At 36.3% G+C, this 24,571-nt stretch overlaps 2 protein-coding genes across 2 annotated transcripts; one reads left to right on the top strand and one right to left on the bottom strand.

Annotated features, from left to right (window-relative positions):
• The first annotated feature begins 812 nt into the window (after positions 1-812).
• Positions 813-4,066, top strand: LOC112526607 (peroxidase 42). The gene is made up of 4 exons (XM_025136963.1): positions 813-1,060; positions 1,140-1,328; positions 2,978-3,143; positions 3,373-4,066. The coding sequence occupies exons 1-4, from the start codon at positions 827-829 to the stop codon at positions 3,780-3,782; spliced, it is 999 nt and encodes a 332-aa protein (XP_024992731.1). The 5' UTR covers positions 813-826; the 3' UTR covers positions 3,783-4,066.
• Positions 4,067-16,968: 12,902 nt separating this feature from the next.
• LOC112526559 (calcium-dependent protein kinase-like) lies at positions 16,969-24,339 on the bottom strand. Its single transcript, XM_025136893.1, has 8 exons — positions 23,405-24,339; positions 21,531-21,674; positions 21,304-21,456; positions 20,579-20,694; positions 19,381-19,548; positions 18,996-19,123; positions 18,314-18,413; positions 16,969-17,293 (listed from the first exon to the last, which is right to left on the bottom strand). The coding sequence occupies exons 1-8, from the start codon at positions 24,186-24,188 to the stop codon at positions 17,219-17,221; spliced, it is 1,668 nt and encodes a 555-aa protein (XP_024992661.1). The 5' UTR covers positions 24,189-24,339; the 3' UTR covers positions 16,969-17,218.
• Between the last annotated feature and the right edge of the window lie 232 nt (positions 24,340-24,571).

Below are 24,571 nucleotides of genomic sequence, written 5' to 3'. Positions count from 1 at the left end.
ATATACGATTATGTATGTTAATTTAATAAAGGTGTAAAATAAAAAATTTAAAAGTAAAGGACGTAAAGTAAATTAATTAACTAATTATAATGATACAAAGTGTAAATTTAAAATTATTATTTTAAAAAAATTCGTTGAATGTGAGAGAGGGTGGGTATGTGAGGGAGTGACTTTGTGAGAAAGTGACGTCAGAGGTATGAATATCAACCCCCTCACATGCACCCATAGGAGGGGGTGGGGTTAGAAAAACCCTAAATAGAAACAAAATAAAAATTGAAAATGATGGCTGAATATGAGTTGCTAATTTAAAAACTCAATTATAAAACAAAAAACCTATATCGACACGTTTCAAATAAATATCATAATTATTTTTTTTCATTTTTTATATAAATTTCATCAATTTAATATTTTTATTATAATTTTTATGAAAAGTACATTTAAAATTAAGAATGTAATTTATTTTGTTTTAAATGGAGAATGGAAGATTTTCATTTCATAACTCAACTTATTTTATTATTAATTAATTTAATGATTGTTTGACAATTGTTGAATGGTTTGATAGTGATCAGAATGATTAAAAGACTCTCGTGGTATAATGCAAAATAAAATATAATTGTTTGGTAATTATTTACAACGAAATTAGGACGCTGAATGGTTAAGGAAGACCCATATTTTATTATAGTAGTTCATTTGAATATATCACGTTTGAGATTTAATTTGAAGCCGATACGAAAAGAGATATTTTGAGCAATTATCTCGCCATCGTTGGCATTATATAACAAACCAAGAACCAACTGAGTTTCAAAGCATCACACAGAGAGCAACAATGGCTTCCAAAGCTCTCATTTTCTTTGCTCTCTTTTCCCTCACAGTTGTGGCCTCATTTGCTGAGTCAACCGAGTCATCCGAGTCAGACTCAGGCCTTGTCCTCAACTTCTACAAAGATTCATGCCCACAAGCTGAAGACATCATCAAAGAACAAGTCAAACTTCTTTACAAACGCCATAAGAACACTGCTTTCTCTTGGCTCAGAAACATCTTCCATGACTGTGGTGTTGAGGTACAACTCTTTAATGCACATAAAAGTACAAGTTTTCATGCATAGTTTACAATCTTTTTGTGGCTTTTTTCTATTGTAGTCATGTGATGCTTCATTGCTTCTGGATTCAACAAGAAGAAGCTTGTCTGAGAAGGAAACCGACAGGAGTTTTGGGCTTAGAAACTTCAGATATCTTGAAACCATCAAGGAAGCTGTAGAGAGAGAGTGCCCAGGAGTTGTATCTTGTGCAGATATACTTGTACTTTCTGGAAGGGAAGGGATTGTTGCGGTAAATTCAGTTTCTTTATTTAGACATTTTCTCCATTTCTGCAAAGATCCAAGCTTTATCTGCATGCATTAGTTGGTTGTACTTTTCTTAGTCATCCCTTACAGAAATCTTGAAGTAGGATCCTTTAATTACTGTTTCTGGACATGCCCACGAGAAATCTTGATGCATTAGTTAGTTGTACTTTTGTTAGTCTTCCCTGGGAATCTTGATATCGGTATGTGGGTTCTTTTCTGTTTCTGGACATGTCCACAAAGAAATCTTGATGCATTAGTTAGTTGTACTTTTGTTAGGCATCCCTCAAAGGAATATTACCGAGGGTTCTTGCTTACTATTTCTGGAGATGCCCACAAGAAATCTTGATTTGATGCATTAGTGAGTTGTACTTTTGTTAGTCATCCATGATAGAAAACTTGACGTGGGGTGGGTTAGATCAGCATGCATTAGTTAGTTGTACCTTTCTTGGTCATTCCTGAAAGAAATCTTGATGTGGGTTCTAACTTTTTACTATTTCTGGACATGCCCACTAGAAATATTGAAGTGGCTAAATCAGCATGCATTAGTTACTTGTACCTTTTTTTGTCATCCCTGAAAGTTTTTACTATTTATAGACATGCCCGCAAGAAATCTTGATTTGGGTGGTTAGAGCATCATGCATTAGCTACTTGTACCTTTCTTGGTCATCCCTGAAAGAAATCTTGATGTGAGTTCTAAGCTTTTACTATTTCTAGACATGCCCACAAGAAATCTTGATGCGGGTCCGTTAGATCAGCATGCATTAGTTAGTGGTACCTTTTACTATTTTTGGACATGCCACGTGGCATGGGTTAGATCAGTATGCATTAGTTAGTTGTACTTTAGTTAGTCATCCCATCATGAAATCTTGATAGGATTTCTTCATATGTCAACCATGTAATAGTTACTTGTACTCTTTGTAATAATTGCTACAAAAGTTGTTATGTAATAAAAAGTAAGCCTTTTCTCCAAACAAAACCCAAGTTTAATGCTTTAAAGACTTGTAACTTATGCAGTAAAGTTTGTACTATGTTCTGAGTTTGAGCTTTTTAACTCTGAAAAGGCCTGACATATTCAAAAACACCACAGATCTGCATGCTTATTTAGTTGTCATTTATTTCTTTTATAACTATTTTCAATAGTGGGTTTAATTCCGTTGGAACCCGAAAATAACAGTCGGAAAAATCCTAGTGACCCTGAGAAGACTCAAACTGACGACCTATGAGAAGGAATCCCAAGACCAAGCCTTTATTTGCCGGTTGAGCTAACCCTTGTTATATCTACGGGCACTAGGGGCCGTTTGGTTTGTTTTCCATTAAGTCATGTATAGATAAATCTGTCTGTATAGATTAAGAGGGCTTTCTCATAGAAGGGGCATGGCGTGTTCTATAATTGAGTAGGGAAAGTTTGGAAAAAGCATGGCTTTCTGCATAAAATTCCCTCCTAGAAGCTTACTGAAGAAGCTACTTTTATATCATTAAATCATTACCAGTCATGTATAGCTGACCGAATAAGTTGTGAGTCATATTAAGCTCATTATACATACCCTTAGTTGTACTCAGTAGTCAAAATGCAAGAAATCTTGATGCTATTTGGTCAAGGATGTGATTTTTGTGTATAATTTGTTTGAATGGCAGCTAGGAGGACCATACATACCTTTGAAAACAGGGAGAAGGGATGGAAGGAAGAGCAGAGCTGATGTGTTGGAGCAATACCTCCCAGATCACAATGAGAGCATGTCTGTGGTTCTTGAAAGATTTAAGAACATTGGCATTGACACCCCTGGAGTTGTTGCTTTACTAGGTATGTATATGTATATGTATATGTATATGTATATGTTATATGTATATGTATATGTAAATGTATGTATATATCATCATACGTATTCATACGGTTAGATTTTTGGGTTTCCTACATCATTAAGCCACTACCAAACAGTTATTCATAGTTGACCAAATAAGTTATAAGTCTCGTTAAACTATTAACAATTATTGCTTCTTGAAGTAGTTCAACAATGGTTTTCATGAAACAGGTTCTCACAGCGTTGGTAGGACACACTGCGTGAAGCTGGTGCACCGTCTCTATCCGGAGGTGGACCCCGCACTTAACCCGGATCATGTTCCACACATGCTCCACAAATGCCCAGATGCAATCCCCGACCCAAAGGCGGTTCAGTACGTGAGAAATGACCGTGGTACCCCTATGATACTCGACAACAACTACTACAGAAACATACTAGACAACAAAGGATTGTTGATTGTGGATCACCAATTGGCCACAGACAAAAGAACAAAACCATATGTGAAGAAAATGGCAAAAAGCCAAGATTATTTCTTTAAGCATTTTGGCAGAGCAATCACCATTCTTACAGAGAACAATCCACTAACTGGAAATGAAGGTGAGATCAGAAAGCAATGCAATGTTGCCAATAAACACCATTGAAGAAAAGAAGGTTTCTTTATGCTTTTTTATGATGATGATGATGATGCTATGGAGAATAAAAAGATGATGATGGTGGTGGCTTCCAAAGTGTTAAATGTAGGACATGCTTTCTTGTTTCTTTATCTTTATGTTTGAGGGAAAGTGATGATGGTGAATGAATGTACATATGGATGTATGGATGTATGGATGGATGGTGGAGTATGAGTATTTATGGTGCAAGAAAAAGTGGTTGTTGAAGCAAGAACTATGCAATTAATCTAAGGTTTTCTTTGTTTTTCTATGCATCATCATGGCTATTCTTTTTCAAAATATTGGGTGTCGGGATCGGTTTGTGCATGTTTAGACTAATCTCAGGCTTTTGGAGAACCAGCAAGAAAATTTCTAGTGGCATTGTTCAACTCGAACTGATAACCTTGAAAAAACCCAAAGATCAGAGTTTTATTATCAATAGAGCTAACCCCACTTAACAAATCAAACCTAAAGATAAGAGTTTTATCACCACTAGGGCTAACCTCACTTGAAAAGATCCAAGTTATACTATGTTTACCAAATTTTTTATTAAGTCTTGTATGGATAAATTTGTCTGTCTGGATAAATGAGGGGTGTTGTTTACTTTTTTTTATCTGAACCAACAGTCTGAATAACATAAATGACCGATTTTGCCCCCAATATTAATTATTTGAACATCAAAATAAAAAATCATAAAGAGGCCGAAGATGGGTGTCTCATATGGAAAGGAGGCGGTGCTTTAAATAAAGAGTAGGGGTGTCATTTTTGTGGTTGAATGGGGACAACACACCATTTTTGTCCGTGCGATTAAGCCATGTTCTATGTGAATAAGCCGTAAGTAAACAACCCAAATGAACTGTACGGATAAACCAGATAGACCAATAAACCTTATTAAGCTGCAAATAAACAGCCCTAAGCTAACCCCACCCATATACTACTTGTGATGATAGAGAATAGTTTTGTGTTAAAAGAAAGAAAAAAGCATTAAAGCAATTTGTCAGGACCATAAATCCATAATGGATAAAGTTAATACAATAATAAAAAACAAATATGTGTTTAATCTAAAAGATAAGATTCTCCTGCAAAAGGGCAATCATGCCATTGTCCTTGTTAACTTCTCCTGTTTTTATTGAGAGATTTAAAGGGGGTTTATATTATCTTTATATGGTATCAGATCAGGGTTTTTTTTTTTTATTAACTATTCAATCAGCTATACAAGTCGACTAATTCTAGAGCGACCACCTGCTTTGCAAATAATCCGGAGTCAAAGCATTTGAACCTCTGTGACCACAAAGGGATTTTATTCCTCCTTGGATTTGAACTTGTGACCTCCTGGTACTTTTGACCTTTGGAGTCAAGTTCAAACCAATCAGACACCACCCTTGTGGTTAGGATCAGGGTCTATTACGTCTAGAGAAATCGATTTGTCTCAAGGGCTCGTCTAGCTTCTGTTTAGAGGATGTATCGGACATCTCCTCTTTCTATAAGGATTCTTTTAGTTTGCATTTGGTTTGTAGAACAAGAATGCTTGTCTGAATGGGATAAAAATGCATTTCTTTGTCCTACCAAAATAGGTAAAACAAAGATCAGGAAATCAGACAAGATAGTAAATTACTAAACTACTCATGTCAAATTAAAACCTAAAAATCTTGCACATTTCATTCACAAGTCTAAATCACTCTCACTCATCAAGTCTAATCCATATATATTTGAAGTTTGAACAACACTAAGGATTCTTTTAGTTGCATTTGGTATGCGAAACAGAAAGGGACAAAACAAAAACTTGTTCTTTGACTTGGACAGGACAATGACTGTCTGAACGGGAGAAAATGCATTTTTTTAATCCCACCAAAATAAATAGAAGAAAGATCAGAAAAACGAGACAAGATAATAAATTACTAAACTATCCATGTCAAATTAAAACCCAAAAATCTTGCTCGATTCTTTCATAAGTCTGTATTACTCCCACTCGTTCAGTCTTATCCATATATATTATTTTATTTAGAAAAGATAGATTAGAGAAAGATAAATTAGACCCTACACATCACTAAAATTGTACTGTATTGGCACCCCTTTAGTGGGGTTCAAACTTCAAAACTCTATTGAATTCCATGTGTAGGGTAAGGATTGCTAGACAAGTGCCGACACTAAATAAATGGAATCATTTAGGCCCACACCACATGTGTTAGGATTCCTTCTTAAAAGGACAAAACCAGATAAAACCAGATGAAGTTTCTGTTAGAATCCTACATTTTCACATGGTATCAAAGCAAAGGTCTATCATTCTAGAAAGTTTGACACTCTAGTGCTATCTATACCCGTCTTGACCCCTCTCACACTTTGGGACAATTTGTGCCCGTCTAGCCTCCGTTGGAAGGGGTGTGTCTATATATGTTGGAACCGCCTTTCTCTACTCAAGGGCTCTATGGGGATTCCACATATTCTTATAGGTTCGTGGTGTCAAACAAGGACATCAAGTGGATATGATTTTTGTGAGGTCTTGCCCATTTACTACAACAAGATCGGTTTTATAAGACGCCAAATATGTCTAAGATGTTCTAATAGACTATGTGATTTAAGTTCATAGATACAAATAATTGTGTATCTATATAAAAATGTTATAATAAGTTGATATGACGCTTTTGGACACCCTGATAAATTTTAAGGATACTTGTAAAATAATACGTCATACGGTCTTTTTTTATATGATATTTTTGGAAAGTGTCTTAATAAAAGAAGTGTTTTACTAAAAATTGTTCATAGGACACTTGATATGACACTTTATTTAGAAAACGTCCTAAAATCTTGTCTGGTCAAAAGCGTCTTATCAACTTATTGTAACACTTTTACATAGAACGCACAATTGTTTGATCTTACAAGCAGTCTATTAAAACATTTAGACATATTTGACGTCCTATAAAACTCATTTTCTTCTTGTAGTGATTCATGTGCACCAAACGGGACTTGATTCTTGATGGGTATTCTTGGTCCAATGATTCTTGACATTAAAGCTCAAATCTTGGAAGTGTAAACTAGAAATGGTTAAAAAAGCAGACTTCAAAATTGCAAACTTACCATGTAAATGATAAACAGATTATATCCTCTTAAATTCAACATAAAAAGGACAAAAAATAAATAAAATAAAAGTCTAACTGCACATATATAGAGGGTCAGGGTTAACAGAAAACGGCAAAAAAATGAAAAACTGAGGAACACCCTATTAACCGTTCATCTGGACGTTATGCACATGTGCATACAAGTAATTTGTATGCAATTTGTCCGGTATGCACATGTGCATAAAAACCAAGAAACAACTTCAATTACTTGTATGCACATCTGCATATCGTCCAGATGAATAGTGACCAGGGTGTTCCTCAGTTTTTTCTTTTTTTGGAGGTCTTCCCATGAATCTCTCTCTATATATGTATAAGGAGCTCATAAACTGTTACCAAGTTATCAGTTTCAGCAGCTTCTTCAAGTCTCTTTTGGTTCTGTGTTGCTTGAACTGCTACTAGAATCATTATCAGTTTTCTCCAAGCCTGGACCATTCTTCACAACATAATTTACCATATTGGGTTCTAGAGTATTACTTGATACATGGGTGAAAAGGGGTTGTGAATGGGTAGAAATGTAATTTCCTGAGGAAGAAAAAGATTGGTAAGTGAAAGGAGGAGGAAATGCATTAGGGGGAGGCCAATACATCATGGGCATAAAAGAATTTGCCAAATGTGGTGGGAAAATTGGATATGGAGATTGGTTTGGATAGTAGAAGTTTGAAGGTCCTGCTAGAGTTTGACTTATCATTGACTGAATGGCTCGGGTTTGACTCGAGTTAAAGTCAAGAAACGCGAATTGTGTACGAGTTGAAGAGGTTGAAGGAGTATAGTTTGAAGTATGATTTGGGAGAATATGTTTCTTGGATGTCTTTGATTTCCCGGTTAGCCGTCGAGAACTAGGAGTGCCAAGCTGGAATGACAAGAAAACAAGTTGCAATTGGTAAATTTTACTAGCTCTCTAGAAATTTACGGTTTAACTTTTTGAGGTAGCGAACAAACTTTCAAATGCTTATAATTCATATGAATGCTTCAAAGTTTCCATAAAATTGGCTTTATAGGACGTAAAAGATGTCTAAATGTCCTAATAGATTGCTTTATTGGACTTAAGCTTATAGGTCCAGTTGTACGTCCTATATAAAGATGTTACAATACGAGGTTAGGGCGTATTTGTACATCCTAACAAGATTTTTAGGACAGTTTTGAAATAAAATGTCTTATTAGCTTTTTTAGGACACTTTCAAAAGTGTCTTTTGAACACATCTTTTCAAATAACATCATATCAAAAGACTAATAAGGCGCTTTATTTCAATATTGTGTTATAAAACTTGTGATCATGCCCAAAAAAGTCGTATTAATTATTGTACCACATTTACTTAGGATGCACAATTGTTTGGTCATATAAGCTCAAGTCCTATAAACAGTCTATTAGAACATTTGCACCTATAAAGTCGATTCTGTTGTAATGTTATCTACTGATATATTGGAATTTGAGATGTTGTAATATTAAGATTTCTTTTGACAAATTCAAAAGCGCCTAAATACGCCTAGTAGGAGTTGGTATCTTACATTATGCCAAGTCGATTGATGCGAAAGAAACAATTCCTTCCCATCAGTGTCCTCGTCCGTCCTACACAAGACGATCAAATAAAAGGTCAAAGTGTTCGGTCCGTGGCTATCTTAGATATTTGACAAACAGTCAAACAATTTCCTTAATAAACACTACCCATGTTAAGTTATAACCGTTAAAACCATCCACAATTCTTTCACGCGTCCCCTTGATTTTTGTCCTGCCCATTTTGGTGGGACAAAGAAAATGCATTTTTGTCCTACTCATTCCCATCCGGTCTAGTCTAAAGTTGCACTGGGATAACAAGTTTTTATTCTGTCATATCACACATTTTTATTCTGTCTAAAGTTCCCACCCTTATTGCGTTTGGTACACTGGACAAGACAGAACAGAGAATAAGGATCACTGCTCCCCGTTTGGCGGGACTTTTATGTGAAACAGAGTGGAACAGGCGCAATCCAAACCCACCCCATGGAACAAGGTGGAACAAACCTATATTTTACCGATATAACCTTAAAATGGAACCTATTTCACTTTAGGGTCCTCAAAATATTATTTTTATATAGTTTTTATATTTTGATTAATTTATGTAATTTAGTAAATATTAATAATAAAAAATAATATAGAAAAGGTATAAAATAAAATTTAGAAACTACAGGAACTTTTTATTTTGGTGTCATTTTAATCGTCTCCACAAAAACTTTCTAATGATATGTTTTGTTATAAAAAATATTAATTTTATTATAATTTAATAAATTACATAAATTAATCAAAACGTATAAACAAGTCATTAGGGGTAAATCGGTCATTTTATCTATTTTGTCCCCTCAAATTGGAATAATACCTGTAGTATTTTTGAAGAAGGTCCAAGTTCTTGTATTTGGTCTGCAATCGAACCAGGTCGTCGGAAAAGCCAGCCATGAACAAAAGTGTGATTCCTAATGCCTTAAAGAAGAAGCTTCCGTCACGAACATGAGCTAGCATCGCCATTCGACATATGATCGGCCCAAAAGACTTCAACTTATTCCTTCCCATTTGCTGCCTGACATATCTAATGACAATATAACCCAGAAAAATTTTAGACATTGTAACAAAAGGGAATTCAAAGACGGGTATGTTTGTTAGCAGCTTAATGAGCTTAATGGGGCTCACAACTTATTTGGTCAGCTATATATGACTATTTGGTAGTGGCTTGATGATATAGAAAGTGGCTTATTCAGTAAGTTTCTAGGAGGGAGTTTTATACAGAGAGCTAAGTTTTTTCCAGACTTGCCCCTCCCAATTAAGGAACACGTCCATTCCGTCTATGAAAACACCCTCCCAAACAAAAACCTTTCCAATCTATACAAGCAGCCTTTACCTTAGGTTTCTAAAAGAAAAAAAAATCAAGCTTTGACTATGTAGTAAGGTGATTGACTTTTGAACCATTTGTGGGATATGTAGAATTAGAATCCCATCAGATTACTCTTTAAAATAGCCCTTGAGGAGGGAAGGGAGGTTCCAACATATATTAAAAGTTGAAAGGTCTAAATATTGCGGATAAAGGACTCTAACACGCCCCCTTCAACGAAGGCTAGACGGACACAGATGTCCCATAGGTAGAACTTAGCTCTGATACCATGTGAGATATGTGGAATCCAATCAAATTACTCTTTTTTTTAAGTATATAGAACTTAGCTCTGATACCATGTGAGATATGTGGAATCCAATCAAATTACTCTTTAAAATGAGTCTTCGAGGAGAGGAGGGTTCCAACATATATTAAAAGTTGAAAGGTCTAAATATTGCGGATAAAGGACTCTAACACGCCCCCTTCAACGAAGGCTAGACGGACACAGATGTCCCATAGGTAGAACTTAGCTCTGATACCATGTGAGATATGTGGAATCCAATCAAATTACTCTTTTTTTTAAGTATATAATATTGATATATGGCGAATGGAACAAATAAACTCACACACCCTCCTCACCTTTGGGGAGGTTTAAACCCCTAGTCTCCTGGCTCACATACCACTAGGCCAAAGGCCCTTTGATATCAGATTACTCTTTGAAGAGCTCTTAACTACAGACGGGAGGTTCGAGTGTATACTGAAGTAGAAAGGTCCAAGTCTAACCTATATAGACCTCTAACACGCCCCCTCCAACAGAGACTAGACGGGGATAGATGCCCTAGAGGTAGACCCCGACTTTGATACCATGTATGATACATGGATTCCCATCAAATTACTCTTCAAAAGAGCCCTCGAGAGTAGAGAAGGGAGGTTCCAACATAAATTGAAGTAGAAGTCTCGGTTTAGCTTATGTGGGACTCTAATAGCAAACGAACAATCATCTTGTAAAAAAATCTCAAAAAAAGACCACTAGAGTATGCATTTTCTCAAGAACAATGATCTATTTGCAACAAAAAAGTCAAAAAGTCAATCACTTCTTTTTTATACATGGAGATAGAGTACATACTCTTGTTGGGGAAGGTTTCTAGTACTTCCTCCATACTTGATGCAAAGAAATAAGCATGAAGGGCAAGTAATATCATGTGGCCGCATCTCTTTCTCCTCTTCAAGTATTCTAATGGGACACAGTGTCGGGTTCCGTCGATTTGGGTAGAAAATCTTCTTTCTTACACCTGGATTTTCATATACAACATGCTCCTGGTGGTATATAATCAACATTTTGCAATCTTTGAATGAGATTTTTGCACTTGTATACTTATAAACTAAGATGAAAGTTTTCTTTTTTTGGGTAATCGTGGGTATCTGGGCCAGCTTATGCGCATTGACTAATCCGCTGAGCGACCAGGAAAAGTGAACCTCCATGGCCACAAGGCAGCACTGGGATTCGAACCTATTACATCCCTTTGAACCTTAACAAGTGCACTGTAACCCCAAGTGGTTAACTAAATGAGTTGTGAATGAACTCAAGAGGAATGATATGTGTGATTTTTGGAATGTATAATTAACTTTTCGAACCATTTTATTTGACCTTTTGATGCAAACAAACTATGTTTCTTGTGAGAATGCAAAGAAAACACGATACCATAAACACTTCCCATTTGCAACCAAAAGTCCAGATGATATTTGGGATAATATTGTAAGGAATTGTTTAAATCCGGGATAATATTTGACAAATACCATCAATTTTATTGTGAGGGGCAGGTTCAAAATGAGAAACCGTAAATATTTTGAGAACCCGGGAACCAACTATTCATGTTTTATTCATGATGAATGTTGTGATAGATATTGATGATGAAAATTATTCATAAATGAAAATACATGATAAAAAGGCATGATAATATGATATTCATGATGAAAATACATGATATTCATGATTATTTAGAGTTACATGAAATAGTTGGTTTTTGGGTTCTCAAAATATTTATGGGTCTGAGTCGAAATTGAACTTTCCCCTTTATTGTGAAATCCTATAAGCACTAAACTCTTGGTATTGGCATCTTAGATTATTGCTCATTAGTTTTGAAAATGAAAAAAATCATAGCTTTGACCTCAAAAGTCAAACTATACCTCTTCTTTTTCTTAAACCAAGAAAGCATATAAGCAATGAACTGGAAATGGCTTTATAAAACTTACACCAGGATTCTGTGGCGATTCGTAGGGCGCTCCCTTCTGTAAAATCTTGAAATGATTGAAGTCCAAATTATACATATCTTCACATCCATGCTTTATACCAAGGGATGCAAAAACTATGATTTTCCTAACGGTATGAGACTGAGCGTTTTTCAGAAACAGCTCTTTCGACTTAAGTATTCTCGTGACTTCTTTTGGACAAAATGGCATCTTTTGAGACTTTATCTGCATCGATAACTTCATGTTTATTCTTTCTTTTTCTATTGTGTCCCCATGACCAACTGCGTAATTTCCTATGCACAATGAATCTGTACACTGTTTTTCACCTTCAAGATTGTCATCTTTCTGCTCAATTTCGTTGCCATTAAAGTCTTTATCGTTTCCATCATCGCTATCAACTGAGTTTTCTTCAAATTCTAGCAAAGAGTCTGTGTGTTTCGAGTTTTCAAGATTTGGGAAATGGTGATCATCTGGGCCCACCCAGTTGACTAGGCTGCTTCTAAGGTCAAGATTCTGTGCGTTCATGTTGATGCCTTCGATTTTCACCGTACCTGCTGCTTCCGTTCTTTGTTTCTTGAACTTCTTAAATCTTCGTCCCCTTGCATTTGGAGAACCACCCTGATGGGAAAAAAGAACAAACAGTTTAGATTTAAGTAATGGATTGGTGATGAAATATTTGCATCCAAAATGTAGAAATTAGCTGCATTTGGTGAAATGAAGACCCGAAATAATGAATCACTTAGGTTATAATTTACTTGTATATAGTTTTTTGAGTTGATATAGTGATTGGGTTCACAGGATATTGGACATTAATGAACTGACAGAAAGCTTCAATGGTAATCAAGTCATGCATGTATAGAAAACCGAAGAACCATTATGTTCAATAGATTGAGAATTTGAGATGATCATATATACAAGTCGGTGCAGGTACAAGTCAAATATTTTGAGAACATGAGAACCAACTATTCATGTTTTATTCACGATGAATGTCATGATAGATATTCATCATGAAAATAAATGAAAATGCATGATATTCATGATTCGTCAGGGTTATTCACTATGAATAATGCATGAAATGATTGGTTCTCAAGTTCTGAAACGTACGGTTCATTTAAATTTTCTCTATATAAGTCATCAACAACTGTTTTATGCTCCCTCGGTCCCATAGAAAGGTTCTTTCGGTTTTGGAGATTCAAAGCTACAAACCAAACTTCCGATTCAAGTAGGACATACCCATGTAGTTTTTATCTTCAAAACCTTCTATTCTACCTCTTTTAACTCATTCAACACTAAAAAGCCAAATGTGGACTCATGGGGAGAAGGCATTAGTCCTTATTGTTCTTCTATACATTAATGTATCAATTATTTCTTTAGAACCATAACAACATTTTGGAGTTATCAAATCTAATATGGAAAGCAAAAGTGGAACATCATTTAGTTTTCCTTTTCTTTAATTTTCATGTATGTTCTTAGGTTGGCTGTTTGCCTGTTTGGTTGGTTTTCCATTAAGTCTTATAAAGCTTTGTGTGTGGATTAATTTGTCTGTATAGATTGGAAAGGTTATTGTTTGGGAGGGTTTTTCATAGATGGAATGAGCATTTTTTTTTTAACTGGGAAAAGCAGATTGCGGAAAAACTTGGTTTTCTGCATAAAGTTCCCCCGGAAGCTTGCTGAATGAGCCACATTCTATATCATTAAGCCACTACCAAACAATCATGTATAGCTGACTTAATAAGCTGTGAGTCCCATTAAGCTCAATTAAGCTGCTAACGAACAGGCCCTAGGTTATGAATACTATATGATCTTTATATGCTAATCTGTTCATACAACAAAACCACAAAAAAAGACCATTCAAATCAAATAGTACACACAAAATCAAAACAACCCATAAAAAGCTAGGATCAACATTCAACAATCATGAATACAAGATGGTAGGATTCAGCTAGGCAAAAACACAAACAGATGATGGGCATTGATTCATACTTGCTCATTTAAAAGACTACTTGTAAGATGATGATCATCTCTCTGAACCTGATGTTGAAGTTGAGATTCAAGCAACGAAATCTTCATGATTAGCTCTGAATTCCTCTGTTTTTCCCTTTGCAACTCAGCTGAAATCTCGGAAATCATATTATTCACAGCATTAGAACTATTAGTTTCGTCTCCTTTCATCGTTTCTTGGTCAGCACCACACAATACACCCACCATTTTCATCCCACAACACTTGGGTGAAAAGCCCTAATTCAGAGAAAAGATCGCATATTCATTATGAATATGGTCTCTAAAGTGATCTTTCCAGAAATATGTCTCCTTCAACGATCAAACAGATCATCAGGAGTAGTTCTTTTCATATAAACTCCATCGAGTCCTACCATCTTTCTAGGGGTCGGTGGCATTGCTCTAAAAATACATTATTGAATTATTTTGGTGCTGAAACCCGTAATAAACATTTTTTTTTAATGTTTGGATAAATAACTTATATCAGTGTTAAATCGGTAATAAATCAAAAAACACCTAAAATAAGCAATCTCAAACACCCCCTTATAATAAGTTGACAAGTGTTTTTGTAGAATAAAATAAGTTGTTTCAAATAAGCAAAATACCAAACACCCCTTAATTTATACAAAATTCATAAATTAATTTTTTTTTAAAACCGATATGAAAATACAGTGTTTATACAGTGACGTTACTTATGTAAAAAGTTCATGATTGTTTTTCTATACACAAAACAATCCAGAACGTTTTATATATGAAACAACATTGTATAAGCACTATATATTTAAATCAATATATCTGGTTTTTGTATGTTTTATCGAGTTCGTAAATGATTATGCATCCAAAGAGATCAATGCTATTGCTACGTTTTTTCAAGATAAATGTCAAATTTGCATACATTTTATCTTTAGATCTTTCTCTTAAACAAGATATACTGCTATAATTTGGTTTGATTTTAAACAAAAATACGAATATATCTGAGATCTTAGAAAAACATAAATTTAAATAAGAATTGTGTAGAAGCATCCTAGGCTAATTATAATAGGATTATGAAATACGATATGCTATTTGAGATCAGACTGGTTTCGTAAGATTAGTGAGCCCATATAAACCTGCATAGGAAAACAATTGTGAAGGTAAACCTTCACGTTGTTTTTTACTGTGAATGTTCGATGTTTTTGTACTTTTACAATATTTATCTGTAAAGTTTTGATGTTATTCGGTAGTCACATAGGTCTCACGAAAACATGATGGTCTCACGTGAACTAACCCTGTAAACTCTCAGATTCAAAAATAAATAAATAGAGTATTCAATGAGGCCTTATCGATTAGTATTACACAGAAGAAATAGGATTTCCCATTCTGTAGCCGGAAAGATATGAATTGGTGGCTCCGGGGATTATTTCTCGACAAATTGCATAGTATCATAAAGAGCCATCCCTCTGAGATGTTTGGATTTTTCAGAATTCCCTATTTCTTTGCAAAATTGTGCTCGATGGGCAAATTGCATTAAAAAATAACGTATTTTAACTTAATTCCTTTTTTTTATTAATCTGAATGTCCAACTCACTGTGCGAGCCGACTAATTCCAGGGCAACCACCTGCTTTCGGGTAGTCTGGAGCCACCACATTTGAACCTCCGTGACCACAAGAGGATTTTTATTCCTTCTTGGATTTGAACCTGAGACCTCCAGACAATTTTGACCTTTAGAGTTCAAACTCAAATCAATCAGGCACCACCCTTGTGATTCTTAATTCCTTCAAAACTTCCATTTTGGTACCTAAGATGTAAAGTTTTAAACATTTAAGCACCCGAGTAACCGGTTGAAGACTAATTTTAGATTTAAAAAAATAACGTCACTAACCATGTCAGCAAATAATACTGAATTGGATATCATATCACTTGTCACATAAGCATGATAACCGGTTAATACTTCAACCTGTTACTCATGTATTTAAATATTTAAAATTTTACATCTTAAGTACCAAAATGAAAGTTTTAAAATTACGTTACGTAAAATATAAATCAAGTTAAATTACGTTACTTTTTCATACAAACTGGTTTACAAATAATTGTATATGAAATAAAATTGTTTAGAATAATAATTAATGTTATAGCAAAAAATGAGTGCGCACGTGCATACGATATTTGTGTATGATTAAATACAATTACCAATAATAGAATATTTTCAGCCTCACGTGCACTTCAAAGAATAATATGGGATTAAACTTTGGATTCCATTTCTTATAATAAAATAATACATTTTCTAAAATAAAATATTTCATTTATTTTATATATCTAATTTTATCCGGACTACCCGACAAGCGTTAAGCAAAATAGCAGATAAGAGTTTTATTTCTTACTGAGTAAGATTTTTGGTCATTGTTATACCTCTTATTGGGTAAGATTATTGGGTTTTACAATGCTTAGCCAGTAAGGTAAATGACATTGATATATTTAGTAATTTATGAACAAATGTATATGATATATATAGGGTTGGGTTCCAATGAAAAAGATAGTTAAGATGAGAAGCGTAAGAAAAGACTTTCACTCTTGGATGCACATTATGATAAGATGTACCAGATCAATCCTTGTACCCTTGGTGGCTTTGAGTTTAAGATGATCAAAGGTCCAGATCAGTTCTTACGCTAAATTGTTGTTCAACTATCATGTTGAATAAACAGTCTGAAGAAGAAAATTGACTGTTTTACCCCTCGATCTGTATCCATTGGTATAATATCTTGTAAAAAAAACACGGGCTAGCGAGAGAAAATGTAGAAAAAGAGAGCATCTATTAGCCGGCTGAACGAATAAGCTACTAGCGAAGCCAATTTAAGCCAGAACTGAACACCTTTATATGGCTTATCAAATAAGCCATAGACCCTGTTCGGTCAATTAAGCCACAACCAAACAGCCAGATAAAAATGGGATTAATGTGGCTGCTAAAATCACGTTTCTTCACATTAGTGCATACATACTAGTACAAGATTCGGACTTAAAAGAGTAACGATAACATATTACAAATGTCAAAGAAAACGAACGTCAAACAAGCATTTATAAGTAAACTGTTACATACCGAAAGCAAACAAAATAACCAAAACTCGATAATCCAAAAGATACATGAAAAAAGGCCTCATCTACACAACCCCGAGAGCGTAATAATACCACAATGCGCGACAAATGTTAGCTAGTTTGAACCTGCATCGATCTCGTTTTCTATGAAAACGATCAAAAGAGTTTGGCTTGATGTGCTGTTCCACTTCTCATCATGGTGCAAAACTCCTCATAGTTGATTCTTCCATCCTGTTAGATCATATAACCATGAGTACTAACGGTTAACCACAAGGTGCACCATGGTTCGGTGCTATCATTTGGCAAAGAGACGGGTTTCGAAGGGTGCGGTTGGTAGGCAGACTGGACGGACAAGAGTGAGGTAGGCGGTTGAAAGAATTATTCAAGGTTTTAGGGTTTTAATCTGACAAGGGTAGTTTAGTAATTTACTGATCTTTGTCTATCTCTTTGAATTTTGTTCCACCTATTTTGGTAGTACAAGAAAATACATTTTTCGCCCACTCAGTCTAAACGTCACATCAAAAGGGCGACAAGAAGATTTGTTCTGTCCAATTTCGTCATGACCCGCGTACCCAAAGCATGCTTATGGTCTTAAAGGCGTTTTTTTTAGTGATCGAATTTTTGAACCATTTCACATGGTTTTCCATTATAAACCACCGTTTTCTATGCATTATTATTCTATTAGGATATGTGGAACCCCTTTAAATTTCTCTCAGAAAGAGCCTTTATAGAGAGAATGTAGGTTCCTACATGTATACAGATTTGATGGTCCGTGCCTAGTTGATTGTGCAACTTGAACACGCCCCCTTAAATGGAAGAATGTATTGAGTCCCTAGGGGGCGGTGGACCCCCGCTCTGATACTATGTGAGAATATGTAGGACCCCATTGAATCTCTCTCGAAAAGATCACTTATAGAGAGAAGGAAGGTTCCTTATATATATATATATATATATAGGGTTGAGTTCACGTGAGACCCGGTAGACCAAATTATGTTCATTGATCAACTTTATAAGCTAATGATCTAATGGTTTAGAGTTGCACAGTGGCAATTTTGTGATTATTGAGAAGTCTCGTGGCAATTTTGTGATTATGAATGCTGAGATTGTAGATCTAATCCAAGGGTTGAGAATTGGTCTTACGGGTCTCACGAAAAACCCTTGGTCTCACATGATCTCAAGTCTATATATATATACACACATATTTAATGGTATATATCTGGGCCATGCGAGGTAACGTAAACGATGACTTACATTATCAGTATCCACTTCGGAAATGATGTCCTTGATGGTAGCTTCATCGCCCATTCCGTATTCTTTCATGGCTGTTTCCAGTTCATCCATGGTGATATACCTGTAACATCCAAGAAAGAGAACACTTTTAACTTTTGAAGTCAAACCAAGCACTTAAGAAAACGCGAATTTGGCAACGGTTTCACGACGAATTTAACACCACAAGCGAAAAGCAATCACAATCTAACAACATATTCGGTATCGGAATGCACGTGTGACGTTTCCTATGCTAGGACGGCAAGAAAACCGCAACGTTTGACTATTAGTCAAACGTCTACGTAACTCTTCGGTAATGACAAACCTAAGTCAATACTCCCTCTGTCCCAAAATAGATATCCACAATGAAAAAGGCAGACAGTTTTCCAAATGTATAGTTATTACACTTTTTAATTAACTAAATGACAATTTTACCCTTAATAATAGAGGGAGTAATGAAGTTCTCCGTTACATAATCAAGGGTAAGTTTGGAAAAATAGGCGCCTACTTTTGAAAGTGGACACGTATTTTGGAACAGACTAAAACAGAAACGTTGACACTGATTCTGGGACACGGGAATCATAACAATTTTCATGGGACGACTCGAAATTGTTGCAATTTTCATGGAACAACGGGCATTATAAAATTATACTGAAATGAAACCAACCCGCTATTATCGGCATCGAAATGGCAGAAGGCTTTGTATAGATGCTCATCTCTTTCGAGTCTATGCCTATGCATGGTAGCGGTTATAAACTCGATGTAGTCGATGGTTCCATTTCCGTCCACGTCAGCCTGAAATGTACAATAACATTAGATTATACCAAAGGGAAACGATATACTACCTCCTTCCCAAGATACGTGTCCACTTTCAGAAGTAAGTATCTACTTTCCAATTCTACCCTTAATTGTGAGAGGGAGAAATTCATACTCGCTCTGTTATTAAGGGCAAAGTCGTCATTTAGTTAATGACAAATTTCTAAAACTGCCTTTTTCATCGTGGGCATTTGTTTTTGAGGAGGGAGTAAAGCAGACGGGCGCAAAAGACTTACGGCTTCCATGAGTTGCTTAACTTCGGCTTCTGAAAGCTTGGAACCGAGCCTAGCGAGTCCGGTCTTGAGTTCCTCGTAAGTGATGGAACCGCTCTTATCCGTGTCCATGTTCACGAACATTGCTTTGAGACCTTTAATTTCTTCTTCAGACATACTCTCGGCAATGACCTGCGGATGATTTGAAGTATTTTTCAATAAAATCAAAGCAAGATTACGTATCAAGTTCAAAAAGCATTATGCATATAAAGTTATACACCAAATAGAACAAAACCAGTAAACCAAAAAAAACTCGGGCTTTCCCGGACCCGTCTCGGTATGGAGTCGAAAGAGGGCTCGGGCTTTAACCGGACCTTGAAAAAAATAGGCCTGATCCAGGCCCAGGATTTTTCGGCCCGGGGCCGGGCTTTTGTGCATCTCTAGTCAGAGGTCGGGTTCCCTGGGGGAGGGGAGATGCAAGCAGACTTTACCCCTACCTAGGGGTGTAAACGAGTCGAGCTTTTAACGAGCTAGAGCCGATCTTCAACACAAAATAGAACTCGTTGAACTTAACGAGTCGAGCCTCATAAAACCAATATTCAACTCAGCTCAAGTCGAACCGAGCCATTCGAGCATGTACTTTTCGAGCCAAACATACTCATACGTTCATAAATAATACAATAAAAGTATAAAAATTATCAACCTCGAGTTAATAAACGAGTTAACCGATCGTGAATACGAGCCCACAAACGAGCATCGAGCTCGATAACTCAAAAAATATTCGAGCTCGAGCCCTACATTGAAAAAGTTATTCGAGCTCGAGCCTCGTATAAATTTTCCGAGCCAAGCTCGAATAACCTACGACTCGACTCGTTTACACCCCTATCCCAAAGAGTAGAGCAGTTGTTTCCATGAAAACCCGTTCTCGCAAAAAGTGCTATTATGTACTCCTTCTGTCCCAAAATAAATTTCCACAATAAAAAAAAGGTACAAAGTTTCAGAAATGTGTAATTATTACACTTTTTAATTAACCGAAGAGAAAATAATGAATTTTTTCATCTCATAATTAAGGGCAAAATTGGAAAGTAGACACGTGAACACTTATTTAGAGACGAAATATGGACATTTATTTCGGGACGGAGACGGCATCTCAAAACCTGTAACAGTAACTTTTCAATCGCAAGGTTATATATTTATTTCCTTTTACAAGTTCGAAACTTACTTTCAAAGCGAGTTTCTTGAGCTTATTCATCGCTCTAAATTGCTTCATTCTGGACAGCACCGCACTATCTATCGGCTTGTCTAATGCTTCTCCGCCTTCTCTTAGCCATGGATGCTCTAAATAAGAAAAAAACGCACGTTAAATACGAAGCTTTAATTTAATAATTGCACGCTAAATGAACACCATCATGAAATCCCAAAACGAATCCAACGGTTTTTCCTTATAGGGGTGTTCAAATTTGCATCGTTCAATGAAAAAGCACACCGTTTTAGAAATGTGTATTTTTACATCTTTTTATTAACTAAATGACAATTTTACCCTTAATAACAGAGGGAGTAATGACTTTCCCTGTCTCGTAATTAAGGGTGGAATTGGAAACTAGGTACTTCCTTTTGAAAGTGAACGCTTATTTTGGGACAAACAAAAACAGCAATGTTGACACTTAATTTTGGAACGGAGGGAGTATATTAATGCAATGAACATGATATTCCGCTGCTCGTTTCTTTTTCGAGTTCGATTTTTTTAACAATTTCAGTTTTGGAAAGTCTCATGAAAGTACAACCTTTCCTTTTTTGGCAAGTTTTTAGAATTACCGATTTGGCTATTGTTAATATCACGCCTTGTTGGTGACGTTGATCGTGGTCCATGGCGATTGTTAATGATTCAAAAGATGAAAGTTAACTCATTTACTGAAATGCACGTAAAAAATTTAAAATAATAGATACCAAGCACTTGGGCCGAAGTAATTCTCTTTTTCGGGTCTTGCGTCAACATTTTACGGACAAGATCTTTTGCACTCCTTGATATCGACGGCCATGGTTCGGTTTCAAAGTCGATAACACCTTCTAGTATGGCATCAAATATACCCTTTTCGGTTTCTGCATGCATATAAAGAAAAGAGACTGTTATTAAAGAAAATTATTCAAGAAAAACGTTATATTATTTCTCTTACCTGCCCAAAATGGAGGCACACCGCTTAGTAGAATGTACAACATTACCCCTGCACTCCAAATATCTATTTCTTTCCCGTAACTCCGCCTCAAAACCTCCGGAGCAACGTAGTATGCACTACCGACTATGTCACGGTGCACCCTCCCTAACAAGAGTTACCAACGAAGTAGCAATAAGAAAAAAGCACGAAAATTTAGAGTTCATACAAAGAACAAAACCAATCGTGAAAAGGGTTTGGTTTCAATTAACCAAAGAATCCCAGTATATCTCGCTCAAGAGCAGGATCTGGGGGCCGGATATATACTCACCCCCAAACCTGACCTGCGGTTGTTTCCATGAACACTTGAGCTTGTGCATTTTGTTTCAATGATGATAGCATTCACAATGTACTTGTTATTTTCAAGTCGTCCACACGAAGGCCATAACTAAATGGCTTTAATGCTATTCTCGATTCACAATCCACACTAAATGGGAAAGGTACAAATATCTTTCCCATTTTGATACCGTTCTATTAGATACCAAATTCATCAAGAAAGAGAGTTGTCAATGAACAATAAGAGATCGATACGTAAATCACAAGTGGACTCCACCTTATATGGAGAACTATCTACAAGCCCTTGTTCATTCTACCTTTTTGCTGACACTCATGCACGGTCAGGGGTATTCACTGAAACAACATTCTCTAAATCTTCAGGGTAGAGGATAGGTATGCATACATCGTATTCTATACGTACTTTAGAGTGGAATATACTCGTTCAGTTTGGTTTGGTTTGTTGTCATTAGTTTAGCGCTCATGAGTTACCATAACCTTCAAACAATCAAGAAACTACCAAATTCATCAACGAAGAGAGTTGCCAACAGTAAAAGAGATATAGATGCATAGGTCACAAGTGAACTCCACCCTATGATGCTATCCGCTAGTCATTGTTCCTTCTACTTTTTTGCTTGTACTCTTGCATAGGCCGGAGACCTTCACAGCAACAACCGCTCTACTCTTTGGGTTGGAGAACAAGTTCGAGTACACCCCACCCTAGACCCGCAGACCTTACTTTAGAGTGGGATATAACCGCCATACCCTATTTTAGAGTGGAATATAACCCCCAACCCTACTTCAGAGTGGGATATAGCCCCCAAACCCTACTCTCGAGTAGGATATAGCACCCATACCGTACTCTTAGAGTGGGATATAGCCCCCATACCCTACTCTAAAGTGGGATATATCCCCCCAATCCTACTATAGAGTGGGATATAACCCCCATACCCTACTTTAGAGTGGGATATATCCCCCATACCCTACTTTATAGTGGGATATATCCCCCTTACCCTACTTTATAGTGGGATATATCCCCCATACCCTACTTTAGAGTGGGATATAGGCCTCATACCTACTTTAGAGTGGGATATAACCCCCATACCCTACTTCAGAGAAGGATATATCCCCCATACCCTACTTTAGAGTGGGACATAACCCCCATTCCCTACTTCGGAGTGGGATATATCTCCATACCCTACTTTAGAGTGGGACATAACCCCCATACCCTACTTTAGAGTGGGACATAACCCCCATACCCTACTTTAGAGTGAGATATAGCCCCCATACCCTGGTTTGGAGAGGGATGGAACCTTCATACCCTACTTCAAAGTGATATATAATCCCCATATCCTACGTCAAAGTGGGAAATACTGGGTCGGCTTGGTTTAGTGTCGTTTGGTGCTCATGAGCTACCATAACCGTTGAACTATCAAGAAACATGATTCTTCGGTCTCAAGGGCATGGCATTTTTAATATAAGCATAATAATCTACCTAAAAGGCAATTACTTGTATAAAAAAAGATGCTTTTTTTTTACATATAAGACCATAAAGAAACTTGTACCTTCTTCGATAAACACAGATAACCCGAAATCCGTTGCTTTCAACATCGAATTCTCCTCTTTACTAGAAAGCAAAAAGTTCTCAGGCTTTAGATCCCTATGCATCACACCCATAAAATGACACACATGAACAACATTCACAATCTGCCTACAAATTGAAGCTGCAGCTTTCTCAGTGTAATGTCCTTGAGCTATAATCCGATCAAAAAGCTCCCCACCGGCACAAAGCTCCATCACAAGATGAACAGATTGTCTATCTTCATAAGTCCCTTTAAACTCAACAATATTTGGTTGACCACTTAAATGTTGCATAATCTGAATCTCCCTCTTGATATCCTCTTTATCATTTTTGCTTGAAAGCTTCCTTTTCAAGATTGATTTACAAGCATAAGTATGACCAGTTGAATTCTCAGTACAAAGATAAGTTACCCCAAATTGACCTCTGCCCAATTCTTTTCCAAGATTGTAGTGTCTTCTTATATCCTCAAATGGCTTCCCCAAAATGGTATTTGGGTCTGAACCCTGAGCAGGCCTAGGGTTTGAAGGTGGTGGTGCTGGGTTTGGAGGTGGTGGTGCTGGTTTAGGAGGTGGGGTGGTGTTTTGTGGCGGCGGCGGTGGTGGCTGGTGGTGTTGGTGGTGGTGGTGGGTTTCTTGTGGAGGCTGGGTGTAATTTGATCTGGGTTTTTGGTAATTTTCAGAAACTGGTTGGTAATTTTGATGTTTTGAAGATCTATAGCCATTAGAATTTGGGTTTTGGCGATTTTTCTTGCTGAAGCAGCCGCCCATTGTTGTAGATCAAGAAGAAGGATTGAAAAGGGGATAAACCTAAAGAAAGAAAGTGAGCAAAGATTCAAGATGACAAGCAAAAAAAACCCAAATTTTGTGATGAATCTTGATTCCTTGTTGAAGAAAGCTGACAACTTTTATAGGGTTTGAAAAACCCCAGATGGATTCGAGAGATTTTGGATCAAATTTTGTGTAGAAAAATGAAATAAAATTAAAAAAAGATTGAAGATTGAAAAGTATAAAGAGTTGTTTGGATGAAAGACGACTAAAATAAACATGTGTCTCGTTGACAAGCATGTCTGAAGGCCTTCACAGTCATTGTCGCGAGCACATTTGGCTCAAGATTTTATAAAATGTTATTTTATATAAATTATATATACAGA

This window comes from Cynara cardunculus, assembly GCF_001531365.2.
Source record: "Cynara cardunculus var. scolymus isolate 2C chromosome LG 14, CcrdV1, whole genome shotgun sequence".
NCBI lineage: Eukaryota > Viridiplantae > Streptophyta > Magnoliopsida > Asterales > Asteraceae > Cynara > Cynara cardunculus.
The sequence above is the reverse complement of the archived record's forward strand: the minus strand, read 5'-3'. Positions and strand labels throughout refer to the sequence as shown.